General features: G+C 41.5%; 1 protein-coding gene across 1 annotated transcript; it reads left to right on the top strand.

Moving 5' to 3' along the window:
- Nucleotides 1–32: 32 nt before the first annotated feature.
- uba2 (ubiquitin-like modifier activating enzyme 2) lies at nt 33–15,283 on the top strand. The gene is made up of 17 exons (XM_080863427.1): nt 33–253; nt 2,906–2,989; nt 3,100–3,170; nt 3,276–3,340; nt 3,431–3,531; nt 3,737–3,858; nt 5,482–5,549; nt 5,711–5,832; nt 6,209–6,308; nt 6,785–6,936; nt 8,660–8,753; nt 8,924–9,036; nt 9,462–9,617; nt 10,307–10,403; nt 11,220–11,325; nt 11,430–11,572; nt 13,968–15,283. Exons 1-17 carry the CDS (start codon nt 113–115, stop codon nt 14,171–14,173), a joined length of 1,941 nt encoding a protein of 646 aa, XP_080719553.1. The 5' UTR covers nt 33–112; the 3' UTR covers nt 14,174–15,283.
- Nucleotides 15,284–17,194: the final 1,911 nt, after the last annotated feature.

Genomic DNA, 17,194 nt, shown 5'->3' with positions numbered 1-17,194 from the left:
TCTCACAAAAGAAAAAGTGTGTGACCCGGAAGTGGGTGGGTCTTGGGTTGTGTAGAAGAAGAAGCTAACAGCTAGCCTCCGGGAGCTGCAGGTTCTGTCTTTAGCCATCAACATGGTCCAACTTGTGGGTTCCCTCCGAAAAGAGCTGGCTGATTCCATCTCCACCTGCAAGGTCCTGGTAGTGGGAGCAGGAGGGATCGGCTGCGAGCTGCTGAAGAACCTTGTACTCACCGGCTTCAAAAACATCGAAGTGGTCCGTCCCGTTCACGCTGTTTGTTTGTGTGGCTGTGTCTTTGGTAGCTAGCCGGCTAGCATGCTAACTGGTTCTTTGTGCTGCAATGAGTGTGTCAAGAGGAGACGTGTGGGCTCAGGCTAATTGCTGAGACGTGGCATTCAAAGATGAGCTGTATTACTATCTCGCTGGTGGTTTGTTAACACCGCGTGAACAGCGTCAAATGGACCGGCAAGGATATCTATCTGTGAGGGTGGAAAAAAGTCGAACAAGATCGTAGCGATGTAGCCGGGATATTTGGCGCCATTATCACTGCTAAGTTAGCCAGTCAACTTCTTTGTAAGGACACCGCGGGCTGTGTGCCACCATGGAGGTGCTTAGACATCTCCGTGCTTAGCCATGGACGGTGTATTATAGGGAAAAAACATCCTCACTGTATCTATCAACGCAAAACGCTCAGTTTCTTTATTCATAGAATGTATGTGCGTGCTGGTTGGGGGCTGAGCGTGAGGAGTTCACGGGTGCTCAGAAAGTGCTGTTAAATTGTGTATTAAATTCTCCCTTACGTACTGTGTGGTTTAGAGCCAAGGACCCCCCCCCCCCTTGTGTCTGTACCATTTCATTTTTTTAACTGCAGAATGCATAAATGGCCAATCTGACATTAATAAATAGAGGCTTTAAATTTCACAACACTGGTAGGAGGAAAAAACACCAAGCACACTGTATTGTCATCACACTGTTGTACCTAAGATATAACACAACCACCACATTGATTTAAGAAATGTGTTACTGAAAATGGAAATGGCAAGAGCACTTTGGAACTGTTGAGATTTATTATGTATAACAATTAGAGCTTACTTCTATATCAACTACCAGTTATTATATTATTAAGTTGTTATTAATTAACACTTCGGGCACTTAACCATACGTTCTTTGGGCATCATAATCTATACACTTAAAACTCTTTACCAACCTCAAATCAATGGTCAGTTTAGAATAATAAATTAACATAATGTGCATATCTTTTCACTGTGAAGCCAGAGTGAACAGCAAGAGCATGCAAACTTAACACACAGTCACCTCAGCCAGAAGCCTGCATGCTGTGAGGGGACATTTCTAACTACTGCATTACTGTGCCTATTACAGATCTTATATGTGTCAGGGCACCCTCTGACCTCTGTTTCTTTTGTCACTGTCCATAGAGTAGTGGTTTACACATTTGCCTGACAAGCAATAGATCTGATCAAATGATGTGCATTGACCCACTGTGGCAACCCTTTGTGAATAAGAGAGTACCCAAAAGTAGGTTTTGGTGTTTTGAGGGTCCTACATGACCTCGGCAAGTGCCATTCTCTTCAGGAAGCTGGGTAAATGTAGTGGGAACGCAGACATTTCCTTTTCACAGTGACAAGGTCTGCGTTGAACTTTGTCACCATTGAGGGTCTGTGAGGCTTCTGGTTTTCAAACTAGAGAGTGATGTCTCAAGTTTGCTCCTATTCCTTATTCTGTTCTTGTTAGAAGCAGTTTGCACTGGTTACGCTATTGTATTTCTTTATTTAATTATTATATTTTTGGTAACATTATAATTGATACAACCAAATAAGAACCTGCAGATTGATTTCAGATTTGCTTACCCCTCTCTTGAGTGTAGTGTCCTGTATTTGGGGGACATTTGAGAATGACATTGACATGATAAGCTAGAAAAGTCAGGAGTGTCTAGTTTGTCTCAGTAAACTCTTGATGACATTGTTTGAGCCTGTGCTCGCCTTCTCTCTTATCCTGCTGGTATCAGTCTCCCAGAGTCAAACATGAGACTGCGTGCATTTAATGTCTGCAGCCAAAATAACCGGCGCTGCAGTATTTTATTTATGAAAGTAGAATCCATCCTGTCTGTCCTCGCTCTTTACATAAACAGTTTCATTTTTTTTGTCATCTGGCATCCACCACAGACTTCATTAGTTAAGGCTACTACAGCCTCTCCCTCTTAAAAAGGGTCAACGACAGGTCGTAAAGTCTTCTGGTTATCTTTTACTTTACTGTCATCATCTCAGTGGTACCTGCAAACACCCTGTGTGAGGTTTTTTTGCTGCTTGTGCCTGTAATCCTGTAGCAGTTAACCAGCTACTGTTTAAATAATTTAATTAACCTCTTGGCTAGAATTGAGATAACATTGTGAAACTTTTATTTGTCACCGACTGAATTAGCAGCAGTGCTATACACACAGAACACTCTGTCTCACCCTCTCCCTATCATCCCCTTCTCTCACACCAACCTTGTGCAAAACCTTCTCTGCAGTCTTCCTCTCACCTGCCTGGCAGCTCAATATTCAGCATCCTTTGTCCAATATATCCATATCTATCTATTCCTGCATATGTCCAAACTATCTCAGTCTTGCCTCTCTAACTTTGTATCCAAACGCAGCACATAGAAAACACATTAATGCAAATCTAGAACAATTAAAATGCAGTAAAATAGTTATATGAAAAGAAAGACGTTCAGCAGAGAATTACTTGTTTCTCTTGGTGTTTAAAATGCTCGTGCAGTCCTCTGATTGTCGCACTGACTTACCCCTGTTTGTTGTGACCTAGCAGGCGTTTCTGTTCAAACAAATAGAAAAGTGTTTGATTGTTGGATTGGACTCGACTGACTTTACAACCCTGTTGATTTTGGCAGATTGACTTGGACACAATTGATGTCAGCAACCTGAACCGTCAGTTCCTCTTTCAGAAGAAGCATGTAGGCAAGTCTAAAGCACAGGTATGTAACTCACCTCTGGTCCTGCAGGCTGCAGAGTTCTGTCTGAGCTGCTATTTTAAACGTCCTCTGTGCACTTTATACATCCGTCCCTTACTCTTGTTGTCTTGTAGGTGGCCAAAGAGAGCGCCTTGCAGTTCTGCCCCAGTGCCAACATCACTGCATACCACGACAGCATCATGAAGCACGTTTCTTTCTCTTTTTTTTTCACAGTTTGGTCAGTCTGAGGTTAGCTCCTTCAAGAATGTACTGATGTGGGACTGACCGTGGTTTGTTTTTTCCTTAACAGCCCTGAATACAACGTGGAGTTCTTCAGAAAATTCATGCTTGTGATGAACGCCCTGGATAACAGAGGTACCCTCGTCTTACAGCATTACCGAAATATCTTCTTTTACTGCTAACGCTTTCAAATGAGGTAAATAAAACCACGTGTTGCCTCCCCAGCTGCCCGTAACCATGTCAACAGGATGTGTTTGGCAGCTGATATCCCTCTGATAGAGAGTGGCACTGCTGGATACCTGGGACAGGTCACGGTCATCAAGAAGGTAGCACTGATATTTTTTCACACAGAGAACCAACAATTTGGCTGCATGTCTTTAAGCTCTTTTTACATTGTGTGTAAGGTAGCCAAGAACCCAAAGGGAAATGGGGGTCAGACTAAAATTCATCAAGGGCCTTGATTTTGATCTGTGCTGCAGATTTTTGAGCAAGGGCGGTGAACATGTCTCTTCTCTGCTGCTTCTTACCCAGGGAATGACAGAGTGCTACGAGTGCCAGCCGAAACCAGCACAGAAGACCTTCCCAGGATGCACCATAAGAAACACACCATCTGAGCCCATTCACTGCATCGTCTGGGCCAAATATCTCTTCAAGTAAGCCGTGTTCTTTTTACGCATGCATTCTTGGGCTTCAAGTTACATTTGATTGCAGTCTGCGTATTAGTTTAGCAAATATTAGTGGCTTTTGCCAGGCTTGATCTTGCAGGAAGAGGACAGGTTAGGTGAAAAACACATCATGAAATGTGATCCCACTGTGCCTCACTACCTCTAAATCCGGTTGTTCAGTGATGACGCGACGAATCCTACTTCCGGGTCTAAAGTAGTCTGCGTTTAATATGGCTTTTGTGTTGTTAACATGTTTAATGTTATGTATTTTCTTCTATTTTATCTCAAAAAGCTCCTAAAACAGTCAGTGATCCCTGTTGACCTCCCTCGGCTTTTATTACCGCTAATCATTTATTTAAGCTCAGTTTTTAAAACCTTAGGATGTAACTACAGCCCAGCCCATGCAGCAGCATGAATGACTAACCTCGTATTGTGGATGGATTATCTCAGTTGTTCTCCTGGCTGAAGTTTGGTCCTTTTACAGCATCCTGCCATGCGATTACATTTGTTCCTGACCACCGTGAACACACACGTTAACTTTTATCGAGTGGAAAAAAAGTTAGCTTGTTTATATTATGCTAACATAGCTGTGTCGCTAGCGGTCACGTAGCACATCATTATATACCAGCTAGCCCAACTTCAGTAACCCTACAAACGTCACTGCTGTTTAGTTTTCTGTCTTCATTTATGCTGGAAGTGATAGCAGAGCTGTACGTTTTAATTTGTTTCCAAAACCCCGCAGTCAGGACATACTATATTGTATTTAGATAGAAGCTAGCGAGCTAACTCCCTGCTAACTTCTAACTCCGTTAAATGTCATAAATTCCGTTTTCATGGATGCCTGGATGTTAAAGATGAAAGACTTTAGACAGTTTTTCAACTCTCAGTAATGCCACAGTGATCGTTTGATATATGGAGCTGCAGCGGAGTTTAGACCCAGACACGGCTAGTGACGTCAGACTGAACAATCGGATATTTTCTGCATGATCTGATCACTTTCTGCGTGCAGTTTTTGACACACGCGGTTTTATCTTCTTTTTTCCAGTTAAGACTGGACGTAGAGTAGAGTGTGATCTTGATTAAACTGTTCCTGCACGTGTATGAAAATTACTACATTCAGTTTCATTTATATAGCACCAAATCACAACAACAGTTGCCCATAAGGTGCTTTATACTGTAAGATAAAGAGCCTACAATAATACAGAGAAAACCCAATAATCAGACGACCCACTATAAGCAAGCAGCTGGCAACAGTGTGAAGGAAAAACTAAATTTTAACAGGAAGTATCCTCCAGTGGAATCAGGCTCAAGGAGGGGCAGCCTTCTGCTGTGACCATCTGGGAGTAAGGGGATGGAGACAGAAAGCTGGAGGCTCTGCCTCCCACACAAATATCTGAGGGACCAAAAGTAAATCAGCAGTCTGAGAACAAAGTGCACTGTTGGAGTGACTCAGTGCTATGAGGTCTTACGATTAGATGGGACCTCGTCAGTTGTTAATCACTAATCTAGATATGACCATTTCTAAACCATCAGATGATCTTTCAGAATCATCAGCGGATAATAGGCTGTGTGATGATGTCATCTTCTGTTGTTTGTATGTTGCCACTACAGTCAACTGTTTGGAGAAGAAGATGCAGATCAAGAGGTGTCGCCGGACACAGCGGACCCAGAGGCTGCATGTAAGTGAGAGAGAGAGTGGCATTAATGTGGATTCACAATTTTGAATTCCCTGTTTTGGTTTTTGCGGGGATCCTTTTTGATTGTTTGGTCACACAGCAGGATGAATATTAACGTAGGTTAAAATTAATTGCTGTGTAAAAGCTGTGAATTCGGTTAAAAGGGAATCCCGAAGAGACGGCGGCTCGTGCCACCGCTTCAGATAAGGATGGGGACATCAAGCGTGTTTCCACCAAGGAATGGGCTCGATCCACCGGATATGATTCTGTCAAACTCTTCAATAAGGTAATAAATAAGCAAGCGAGTATAAATGGGATGGGCACGAGATGTTGAGTAGACTGGTGGTTGCCCTTGCTATTCGACGTATTTGAACGTTAGATTAATGAGGAAAGGAATTAATGGTTTCATATTACACCCGAAGTACACAGTTTGCTTGGCAAATATTTGTTTGTTTTCTTTTAGACTAGTTAAATTTCAAGTTTTTTTCCCCTCTCCTTTAAAAACTAGCAGATTATTCGTCAAGAACACAACCGTTGAAGAAGCGATCATTCTGTCCTTATGTGGGCTGCAGAAAATGTTGAGAATCCTAGAGTTTAGTCATTTAGCATAGCATCACCACGGACGTAGAGTAGTTGTTTATGATTGCTCCTTTTTTTTCCAGCTGTTCAAAGATGACATCATGTACCTTCTGACCATGGACAAGTTATGGAAGAAGAGGAAAGCTCCTACACCTTTAGACTGGCACCAGCTAGAGAACAGTGGTATGTCCTTTATGCACGCGGAGCTTAAGCCCATCCAGGCTTTCAGCATCACCTGGCGTTACCTGTGCTCGCGCATGTGTGTTTAGGGGCCATATTTCAACTTGTTTGAGTCAGGAAGACCGAGAAAAGAACTCGAAATATTTTAAATTGTGAGTTTATTACTTGTGTATAAGTTTTACTTCTGAACATGTCCAGCTTCTTTTTGTTGGGAAGATACTGAGCTGCACATTAGCTGTAAGTTTAAACGAAGCAAATATTTTTTGTGTCCTCACAAACATAACAAAAGCACATGACACATGTAATAAAGAACAGCTGTTTGCACAGCGTGCAGCCTGTGGAGGAATTTACTTATGTTTACAGTTCGCTTACACAAGGAACATAACTGCGAGATGTCAGATTTATATTAATTATAAAAAGGGTCACTGCTTTAAAGGCTTCATTAACCACAATATTGTGTGCCTTTCTCTTGGCTTTAGAGTGTCCTAAGGAGGGGACTCCAGCTTCAGGTCTGAAGGACCAGCAGGTTCTGGATGTTTGGGGTTACTGCCAGCTGTTCCAGCACAGCGTGGAGACGCTCCGCTCACAGCTGCAGGAAAAGGGCGAGGGTGCTGAGCTGGTCTGGGATAAGGTAAAGACAAGACGTTCTTGTGAATTAGTTTTTCACTTGATTTTTCCATATAAAAATGGTGGATGCTTGTATGAAACATGCCCACAGCTTTGAAAATGAGGTCAGACTGCTCTGGATACTCAGTCTTTGTTTTTTCTACTCTGTATCATGTCAATGAGAGTGGCTATCCGTAATCCCAGGAAAATAGTTCTGGCAGTACACACAAAAGCCCAACAAACCTACTGTTCAAATCTATTTTTGTGTAGTGTGAGCCAGTCAGAAGTAAGTTGGCTTGAAGGAAGAGGAGCTAAAATTGTTTTAGTCAATGAAGTAGATGATTATTCATGCAAAGCTACTCTACAGTCCAAAAATATGGTGTTGGAAATGAGCTTAACGGGACCTATGAGCATAATTGAGTGTAATATTTTTTAAAATGCTCAAACATACAATGTAGCCAGTGCTTTAAATAAATGACACAGTATGACTGTATTGCAGAAACAATAAAGATGTATTAAGACAATGAATGAAAATTGGTGGACATAAAACAGCCCATTCACTCAGTGGAGTATGCGTTGTGAGTGTAGTGCTGCACTCTGCTGGCTGCCAGAATAAGTACACATTATAATAGTCAACCCTGGTCGCTGAGCTTCACTTGTTGGGCAGGTTTCATTTGGTATGTTAGTATAGTAATTGTACTTTGTACATTCATCTGAATGGCTTTGCAAACTGACAGCCAGCAGATACAATGTTACTCCAGTAGAAAGTTGCTCCAGATGTAATGAAATGCTGCACACAGATGATGAATACCTGCCTCTAATGCTGGGTCATATCATACCGTTCACGGTAATACCGGTATAATGTTGTTTGTTTTCATACGCACATGCCAGAAAAAGCACAGCGGCGAAGGAGAATGAGAAGGGTGAAAGTGGATCGTTGAATGAAACGGATGAACCAGAATTGTTTTGTAAAAATGCTGCAACTTCAGTGGTGTGGAACTGGTTTAGCTTTCGTCCGTCAGATACACAACAAAGCACTATTTTTGGTAGCACATGCTAGCGGACCGTCGTTATTACCGTGGTTTATGGAAAATACGGCACACTTAAAATCAATCCTTTGATTTTTCTGAAAATCGACAGTGCCCCTTATAATCCCGTGTGCCTTATGTATGAATTCTGGTTGTGTTTACTGACCTCGAAATGAGTTTATGTGGTACACGGCGCTCGAAAATCTGTCAAATGTTTTAGTACGACTTTGCTGAGCTACGAACCCGCACCGCTTGATGGATTGTCGGAGCACTCCGACTATCGTAGGTAGGAGCCTCGCGGAGTGATACGTAATGAGCTTCAACATAATATTACCGTATTGTGTGTATATAACCTTTTTTGTTATTTGTTATCTGCTTTGTGGCAGTTTTGTGATATTATACATGGTTATGCTGAGGATATGTCGGCCAATTTCCACTGGAAATGCCTTTTTGGTTAAACTGTCTGCAAGAAATTTGGATTTGCACTGTTAAATTTTTATATAACTTTAATGCACATAAAAAACAGCTGCTTGTTTAAGTGAAAATACATTGATTTTTTTTTTTTTGCACTAATAACGTTGTGGAGTTGTAAAGTATTTTGTGTAGTGTCAATTATATCGTCAGTTATATCGTTATCGCAAATTTTCAAATGTATATCGTGATAAATATTTTTGGTCCTATCACCCTGCTCTACCTGTCTCCCTCTCCTCTTCCTGTCAGGATGATCCTCCAGCCATGGACTTTGTTACTGCAGCAGCCAACCTGCGTATGCACATCTTCAGTATGAACATGAAAAGTCGCTTTGATGTCAAGTGTAAGTCACGCACAAAGGCTACAAAACAGTCATGTCAGAGTTTTTATTCACAAATCAGTACCAAAAATCTAAATGCGTTTTGCACCTGTGCATGTGCAATGACAATAAAGTTGAATTCTATTCAATTCTATTCTATTCTATTCTAAATGTGTTTGTTAATTTCTCTTCAGCAATGGCAGGTAACATCATCCCAGCTATTGCCACAACCAATGCTGTCATCGCTGGACTCATCGTGCTGGAGGGGCTCAAGATTTTATCTGGGGAACTGGAATCCTGTCGCACGGTCAGTTTGCTGTTATCTGTTTTAGCAGTGGATCATATATGACTCTTGACACTTGTGTACCTACTGCCTTTGGCTTCAGATGCCAAATTTAATGCACACTGTTAGATGAAAATGCCTTAGCATTTTGTCCAACCCACAGGTGGTAATAGACCAGTATGTTCACCCTCCTAAAAGGTGTGATTTGCTAAAGCAACCTAGAATGGGGGAGTATATTTAAGTGTAATGTTGAAAAATATTGTCAAATATTTGTTCTGACTTTATGCCTGCATATTTTTGTTATTGTCCTGTGCAACTTTCATACACAAGCGACAAAGAGCAGCCTAGTTTTTTATGTTAAGAGCCACTACACCAGAGTTTGTCATAACTAGAATACGGCTCCTATAATAAGCCTCTTTTTATGTCCATCTTATTTTTTCTTGCATCAGATCTTCCTGAACAAGTGCCCCAATCTCAGGAAGAAGCTGCTGGTCCCCTGCGTGCTAGACCCGCCCAGCGCTAACTGCTACGTCTGCGCCAGCAAACCTGAAGTCACGGTCAAACTCAACGTGCACAAAACCATGGTGCTCACTCTGCAAGACAAGGTAATGTTACAGCACGTCCAGTATCGAAGACGATGTCATTAATTGGTAAAATTCCTGAGCATCGCTTATCCTGTCAGACACCTTTCCTTTGCCTTGTTCAGACTGCACCAGTTTCCAGTATCGACTGTGTCAGTTTATGCTTTTGTAGAATCGTAAAATCTTGCCGTGACAGATTACACCTTGTCCCACTGATGAATCTTTCCCGGTGCTTAAAGTTTTTGGTCCCAGAAATCTGGTTAGAGTCAGTTCAATTACATCTAGCAGGTTAAGTGCATTTGTAGGTAATGGGGAAAAGCCTCTAACTAAAGAGCTCCAGTACCTTAATTCACTGCCTCCATTGTAATTCACTGGCCCATAGAAATATGACATATGGAATGTGACATGTCTTTGTGATATCTTAAAACGATCAACTGTTGAGCAAGACTCACATTTTTCTTCCTGAACTGAAGCTCATAAATGTGCTAGTGAGAGTGTATTACTGCTCAGTAAACACTGCTTTTAATAATCAGTTAATCAAGTGCATATGATTATCAGCGCCTGGCTGCTACTATACTGTAATTCCTATGAAAGCAGTAAGGATGTATTTAGTTTTACATGGGATTGTAAAGCGTCACAAAAATGTCATTTTTTTCATGACAGGATGTTGTTTTACTTACTTTTTACTTTGTGTTCCTTGTCTTTCTGTGCAGATTGTGAAGGAGAGGTTTGGTATGGTGGCTCCAGACGTTCAGATAGAAGATGGAAAGGGAACCATCCTCATTTCCTCAGAGGAAGGAGAGACGGAGGGTAAGGAAGAAGGGGGCGGGGGGGATGTAAGACTTTAAGCTTTGACCGGGGGCTTTTAGAGGATAGAGGAAAAGGCAAGGCAGAGAAGAAAAGATGAAAATGATGGTTGTAATCACATCTCAAAGGAGATCTAGAGAGAGATGGTAAAAAGGAAAGACTGGATGGACAGACCAAAAGAAGAGGGACAGGCAAGAGTAAGTAAAACCATGCTGCCTTTTGTCTGTTTTTGTTGCTATGTAAGTCTCACTAGTGATAGGGAAGTGTTAGTGCATTAACAAATCTTCATGAGAACAGTTCCTCTTTTGCACAAATGGTATTTATCTTGCAGATGCTACGGTTGTTTAAATCTAGTCTTAAATTAGCAGTAGATAATTAGCAAGAGTAAGATCATTTACCCACAAGACAGGAGTGCAAAATAAAACGTACCAGACAATGATGCTAAAGATAATATCTGCCTATAGAGATATAGATGGGAGTTGTTTTTCATTTAGTGCAAGTGGAAAGTGTCCATATGGACAGAAGAGGGTGCTCTAATAGCATTTGTCAGGATGTCTGTAGGTAAAAGTCATTCCAGGGCAAAAACAGAAACGCCTCAGTTAGTCGGCTGGATCTCCGTTTTAATTTGTAACAGCTTTAATGATAAAACTGATACAGTGTTTGAAAGGAGTATAATAACTTTTTTATAGTAGGAATTAATTTAACTACTAACAGTTAGTTAGTAGTTGGTAGTTAAATTATGAAATTGTGTTATTTACGGTCTTTATAGGTTCAAGAATGCATTCTCCTTACATTTATACTTATTCTTTCTCTTCACAGGCAACAACAACAAATTTCTTTCTGATTTTGGGATCCGTAACGGCAGCCGGCTCCAAGCTGACGACTTCCTCCAAGACTACACACTCCTCATTAATGTCCTGCACGTGTATGTACCTGTGTGCATGAACGCATGAATGAAATTCACAGTTTACAGTCAGCCTCTCTAAGGGACCAAAGCTGAAAAGTGTGTGCATCTCTCCTTATTGGCAGTGAGGACCTAGAGCGGGATGTGGAATTCGAGGTAGTAGGTGAGGCCCCAGATAAGGCTCCACCCCCTCAGACTAACCAAGAGGAGGTTAACAGCATCACCAACGGCAACAAGGACTCCGCCCAGCCGTCAACATCCTCTAAAGGTCAGCATCGTAGTGGTCACGATGCTAATGCCATGACTGGAGGCGTTAACATACAGTCTTGTAAAAATGATAATAAAGTGACGCCCTCTGGAACTGCTGTGGACGTTTTCAGTACGTTTATCCTCCTACAGAAAAGCCTACAGATACAGATTTCAGAAATATGTTAGTCCAAATCAAGACAAATATTAATAGTGTGACATTTGGAGAAGCCAAAAGTTCTTTGAAGGAAAATCGGAATCTGACGGTGGGAAATTTGACCAGTTTATTCAAAATTGCCTCAGTTTGGGGATCCTTCGGGGTTTTCCATTGCGCTGTCATTATCTGTATGCTTTTCAACATTTTGATGAGATTCTCAGCTTCAACTTATTCATTGCATAAGCTTTGGTTTCCTCTTTTTGAGTTGGTCCTTGGTGGTCCACTGACTTCTGGGTGTTTGTCTCGCAGCAAGGCTGCTAAGCAACCCCAAACAGTAACATTTCCACCACCATGACTCACAGTTGGCATGAGGGTGTTTTCCTGAAAACACACATTCAGCATGCCCATCACTGTGATGGCCAAACAACTCTTGAGTTTCTTTGTCTAGAGCACATCTTTGCCTACATGTACACTATTTTTGTGCTCTAAAAGCTCACCTCACATTCATGTTACATTTCTGCTGTCCTTTTGTAATTATATATACACTTTGACACAAGCAGTTAGAAGAGACTTAGTTCTGTGTCAGAAGTTGAGCTCTCAAGCCGATAGGTGTGCTCAACAGATCAGTCCTGAATAAGCTGGCAGTTGTGGAGGTTTGGCAAAAAGACCAACCAAGGGTCAGTGTCACTACTGTACTGTAAATCTGTGATGGATTAGTTTTACTTTAAAATAATCACGCACACAAACACACATTCTAAAAATGACTACCGTAAATGTCGGGCTATAAGCCGCTACTTTTTGCACAAGCTTTGAACCCTGCGGCTTTTAGTCAGGTGCGGCTTTTCTATGGATTGTCCGTGATTTTTGTCATATCGTAAGACGATTTGTTTTGTGTGTTCCGCTGTTGTACGGCACTACGTTGCCTGGCGGAAGGATCGGGGTTCAAGAGTGGTATGTTAGTCACATGTCCGTCCGCCAGGCAACGTAGTGCCGTACGAAGTAGCGCGAAAAACAAACTTCAAAGTAGCGCTACGCATTCAGCGGGAGGCGTGGATGATGAGCGGCGATAAACTTGCAAGTTATGCCCAAAAAGCAAGTTATGCCCAACTCCACCGGTGGATTCTGACAGCGTGGAAAAGTGTGAAAACATCCACGATCACCAACGGATTTTGAAGGGCTGGACTGCTGCATGATGGAGAGGAGGACACCGCCACGGCCCTTCTGAGGGTGTTCGACTCTGACACTGACAATGAGGATTTCTTTGGTTTTGAAAGTGACAACGAAGGAGAGAAGAAGAGTGGATGACGAAGCCATCCTGAGCCTGTTTGTATCCGACACTGGAGAAGAGGACTTTGGTGGTTTTAGTGCGCAGGAAGAAGAGAAAGATGGTGGTGAATGACTGACTTTTCTTCTTGTTAAAGCTGTGTCACTGCACCTCAGCCTAAAAGGTAGTCCGAATCTATTTTTCTGGTGTGCTGTAGGCTACTGTTATGTACTACATGTGCAAATATGTACCCATAACTTGTTTTTCAAAATATTAATAAAAGTGATGTCTCCAAACAGCCATCTCTTTCCTGACAATTCCCTTTGTGCATATTCTCTTACATATGATAAGTCAACATTGAAACACCTGCGGCTTTTGGTCAGGTGCGGCTAATGTATGTACAAAACAGGATTTTCCCCTGATTTTAGCTTGTGCGGCTAATATTTAGGTGCGCTTTGTAGTCCGGGAAATACGGTATATAAGCTTATTTTAACAAGAAAGAAAGAAATGATAGTATAAATAAAAATGAGCACTTAAGTGTCCCTCTTATCAGCTCCATCGAATGGAAAGTTTTTTTTGTTTGTTTGTTTCAATAGTTTTTTGGGGCGTTCCAGGCTTTGTTGAGACAGGCCAGTGGAGAGAGCGCTGGGGCAATCCCAGCCTCTGCATTAGTCTTATTGAAAATGGGTTTTCTCCTTAACACAGCGAGCTAAGCCAGTGCAGCAAAAACTAGGCCCTATTGGAGCACTATCTACTTGCAGCACTGCATAATGTGAGAGCTGTGTCCTGCTCCAGACTTTAGGGTAACCGCTGCAGTAATTAGTGAATATAAGTGGACATATTTTAGCTGAACAACCAAAATAAATGGCTTGGTTTTCTTTTTTACTTTTTTCTACTATTTATCTTGTTTTTGAGCACTACGGTCTAAAAGGGCAATCGTTGTTTGTTCTCTGTTGTGCAAATAAACCTGTATCATTTCTTCTTCTTCGATCTCAGCTCCGTCAGAGGATGACGACATCATGATAGTCGACTCTGATGAGGAGGATGGGGCGGCTTCCAGCTCAGCAGCAGCAGCAGCGACGGGTGGCACAAAGAGGAAGCACTCAGACGCCGAAACTGGCGAGACCTCCACCAAGCGCCCACGGACAGACCAATCGGCAGGCGACAACAATGACGACGATGACATAATCGCTCTGGACTAACTCCCCTCCCTTTCTCCTGAGGGACTGCAAACTCTTTGACTGCTCGTAATTTTGACTCGAGACAGACAGTAGGTTTAAATAAAACACCTCCTTCATGAAGAACCGTTTACAACCCGGGCTTCTCTTTCAACAGTTTCCCCCCCCAAATGTGTTTGTGCTTTGGTACTCCCTCCACTCTCTGACATGATGCTGTAAATAGATCCTACAATATATCCTACGGGGGGGGGGGAGAAAAAGTTTTGACGAAAAAAAATACATAGACTTCCTGTTATGTCACTTCTACTTCTCTTGTTGGTTAAATAAACAAAAAGTGCATTTTTTTTGTATTTTTTTATAAACGTACTGTATTTCTCATGCTACACAAGTCAGGGTGTTTTTGTGCTTTGATGTCAAGTTTCAAAGGAATAAGATTTAAAAAACCAAAACATTTTCTTGGGTTGTAATATTGATCTCAGTTTTTGTGAAGATGGGGACAGAGGGGTTAGGGGGGCAGGTTGTGCTGAATCAGTCTGGGTGGGTGTGGACAGGGGCTGGCCTGTAGGTGCTGTTGACGTCTGTCAGCAGGTCAGTAAAGCACAGAGGCACTGATGGCAAGTTTGTGCCAAGGGGTGTTTGTTAGCTACCTCTTTTCTAGAACTGACATGTTTAGGCTCCAAGAAGGTAAACATGCCCTCCATCACTTCATCGCAGTGAGGTGTCCAGCTCTTAGAGAACAAGTTACTCGAACAGCCACGGAGACGAGACAACACACCTCCCTGGGGAAATGGCAATGACTGAACTGTACACTTTTTAAAGGCAGTAGTAATTCAATGTTAAACATGTTACAGTTTTATTTTTCTTGGCTCTGTTTGAGTCTAGAAACGGTTAAAAAACAGAGCAGCAGTTTGTCCTGTTTGATGCTGCAGAGGTTAAACTAGGTTGTCTGGCAGCAGTGTCCTGCACTTAAATAACGTGAGAGCCACGGGCACTTCATGACCTGCTGTCTTCTCCCGTCTAACCCTTGTGTTGATGTCCATAATTTCATGTTTTATTGTGATCTGACTTATTGAAAAGCTATGAGAGCCCTTTGGACCAATTTGATGAAGATAATAAACTCAAAAATTGCAGATGCTTCCTGTTTTGTCAGGTCTTTGTGTCCATGTGAATCTGTTGCCTTCTGGTAATGGAAACCCTGATTGGGGAAAGTATATCTGAAATAGACCAGGAGGTTTTCTGTGGTTGAACACTTCATATGTGTAGGGTTTAGAAAGATCATTAAACCAACACAACAGCACAGAAGATGTCGGGAGGGATTTCAGGAAATGAGAGGCCAGTTTTTTGAGACTCTGGCATCGACCAGGAGTGGACTCCCTGAACTGGACAAGTGTATGAAAACAGATGGGAGTTTGTATGACAAGCAGGATTTAGACAACTTTTTAAAGCAGCTGACTCTCTATGTGTCAATAAACACATCCATGAAAGTCTCTGACAAGTTTGATACGAAATTACCAAACTAAACAAATGCTAAAACTGAGGAAATTTCTTCTTTATTAAGGATATTTTGTATTTTTCTTTAGTTTACTGAGTTCATAACATAATTTATTTAGGGTTTTGGGTTTTTTGTTTTTTTTTTTTTTCAAAAGTCCAGGTTTTACTTTGCATTTTTCGCATCTAGTTGTACTTCTTTACATCTAGTTTTTAGTTTTAGGGCAATAAAATTCAGTTCAGTTTGATTTGTATAACACCTTGAGGCAGCTTGTGATTTGGTGCTATATAAATAAAATTGAATTGAACTGAATCTTAGTTAACTATGATAACCATGTTGCCTGAGTTGGTTGTATTAGCGATATAACCTCTCAATGGCTTCATACAGACCCAAGTGAAGGAAACACTTGCAGGGATGTCCGGCACATATTCTGACATCATCAACTGAAACTTTGGCTGTGATAATATGAGATCCATAATTCTAATATGGATCTCATATTCTATTCTAATGGTGGTCAGAGGGCCCGGTGGCGCCAGGGTCCGGCAGCCTCGCCTCTGTCAATGCGCCCCAGGGTGGCTGTGACTACAATGTAGCTTGCCATCACCAGTGTGTGAATGTGTGTGTGAAGTAAAGCGCTATACAGATACAGGCCATTTATAGAAAAAAATGCAAACTGCCATTTGGAATAAAAGAAATTAAATAAACAGATTGTAGCTTTTTACCCTTCCCTCATTCCAGGATATGCGCTAAATACTCACAGTGTCTTTAAAGAATGAGATATGCATGAGCCAAATTCCTGTGATGCAAAACAGAGACTAGACTTTACTATAAACAGTTTTAAGAAAATGTAGCGTGATTAGGTTAAATGTCACTGTTTCCAGTAGAAAATTAAGATAAGAATATGAAAATGTAGGATAAAAAAGAAATACTAAATAATAATATGTGTTGCTTATATAGTATGATTTGTTGATAGGGATAAATTATTTTAAACTAGACTTTAAAGAGAACTATGGCTAACAAATAGAGAGATTGGACATTTATATGTGTACAGGAAGCCTAAAGGTTCACTGCTCCATGATTCAAGAGACAGAAAATAAAGTCAATAAAATGTACAAGTATTCTATATGAGCTGAAAGCTCAGACCTTACACTGCTCTAAATGCTCAGTTTCAAACATCTTTTTCCACTCTTGGCTCTGTATGATGTCAGTGAGAGGACATCTCTAATCCCCAATCACAGAGTTGTTGCAAGGAAAGCTCAAAACAACACCATTCAGGCACACTGATGTTCGTGCTGTGTGGTTTGGTGCATTTTAAGTGGGGTTTGTGTGCAGGAACCATGAATACAGTCGCAATCGCTGAGGTGGTGGCACAGAAGGTCCTTGTAAGCCTCATGGATGTGTAAACATAGCAGCTTCCCCTGTTAGTATTAACATTCACATGTGGAAACCTGTCTGCCCGCACTTGATCTTTGACCTTTTAGAAGTAAAACTTCATCACTTAATTTTATTCAATTAATCATGCATTAAATGTTTTTTTTGGGGGGTTTTTTTTTTTT

Source organism: Rhamphochromis sp. 'chilingali', assembly GCF_963969265.1.
Source record: "Rhamphochromis sp. 'chilingali' genome assembly, chromosome: 2".
NCBI lineage: Eukaryota > Metazoa > Chordata > Actinopteri > Cichliformes > Cichlidae > Rhamphochromis > Rhamphochromis sp. 'chilingali'.
Note: the sequence above shows the minus strand (reverse complement) of the source record. Positions and strands in the feature narration are given on the sequence as shown.

Bases quoted from the DNA above. Each gene is read 5' to 3' on its own strand.
- uba2 (XM_080863427.1), top strand. From the start codon at position 113: ATGGTCCAACTTGTGGGTTCCCTCCGAAAAGAGCTGGCTGATTCCATC. The intron at 5,550-5,710 runs GTAAGTGAGAGA...TTCGGTTAAAAG, and splicing joins AGCGGACCCAGAGGCTGCAT to GGAATCCCGAAGAGACGGCG. The intron at 11,573-13,967 runs GTCAGCATCGTA...CTTCGATCTCAG, and splicing joins GCCGTCAACATCCTCTAAAG to CTCCGTCAGAGGATGACGAC.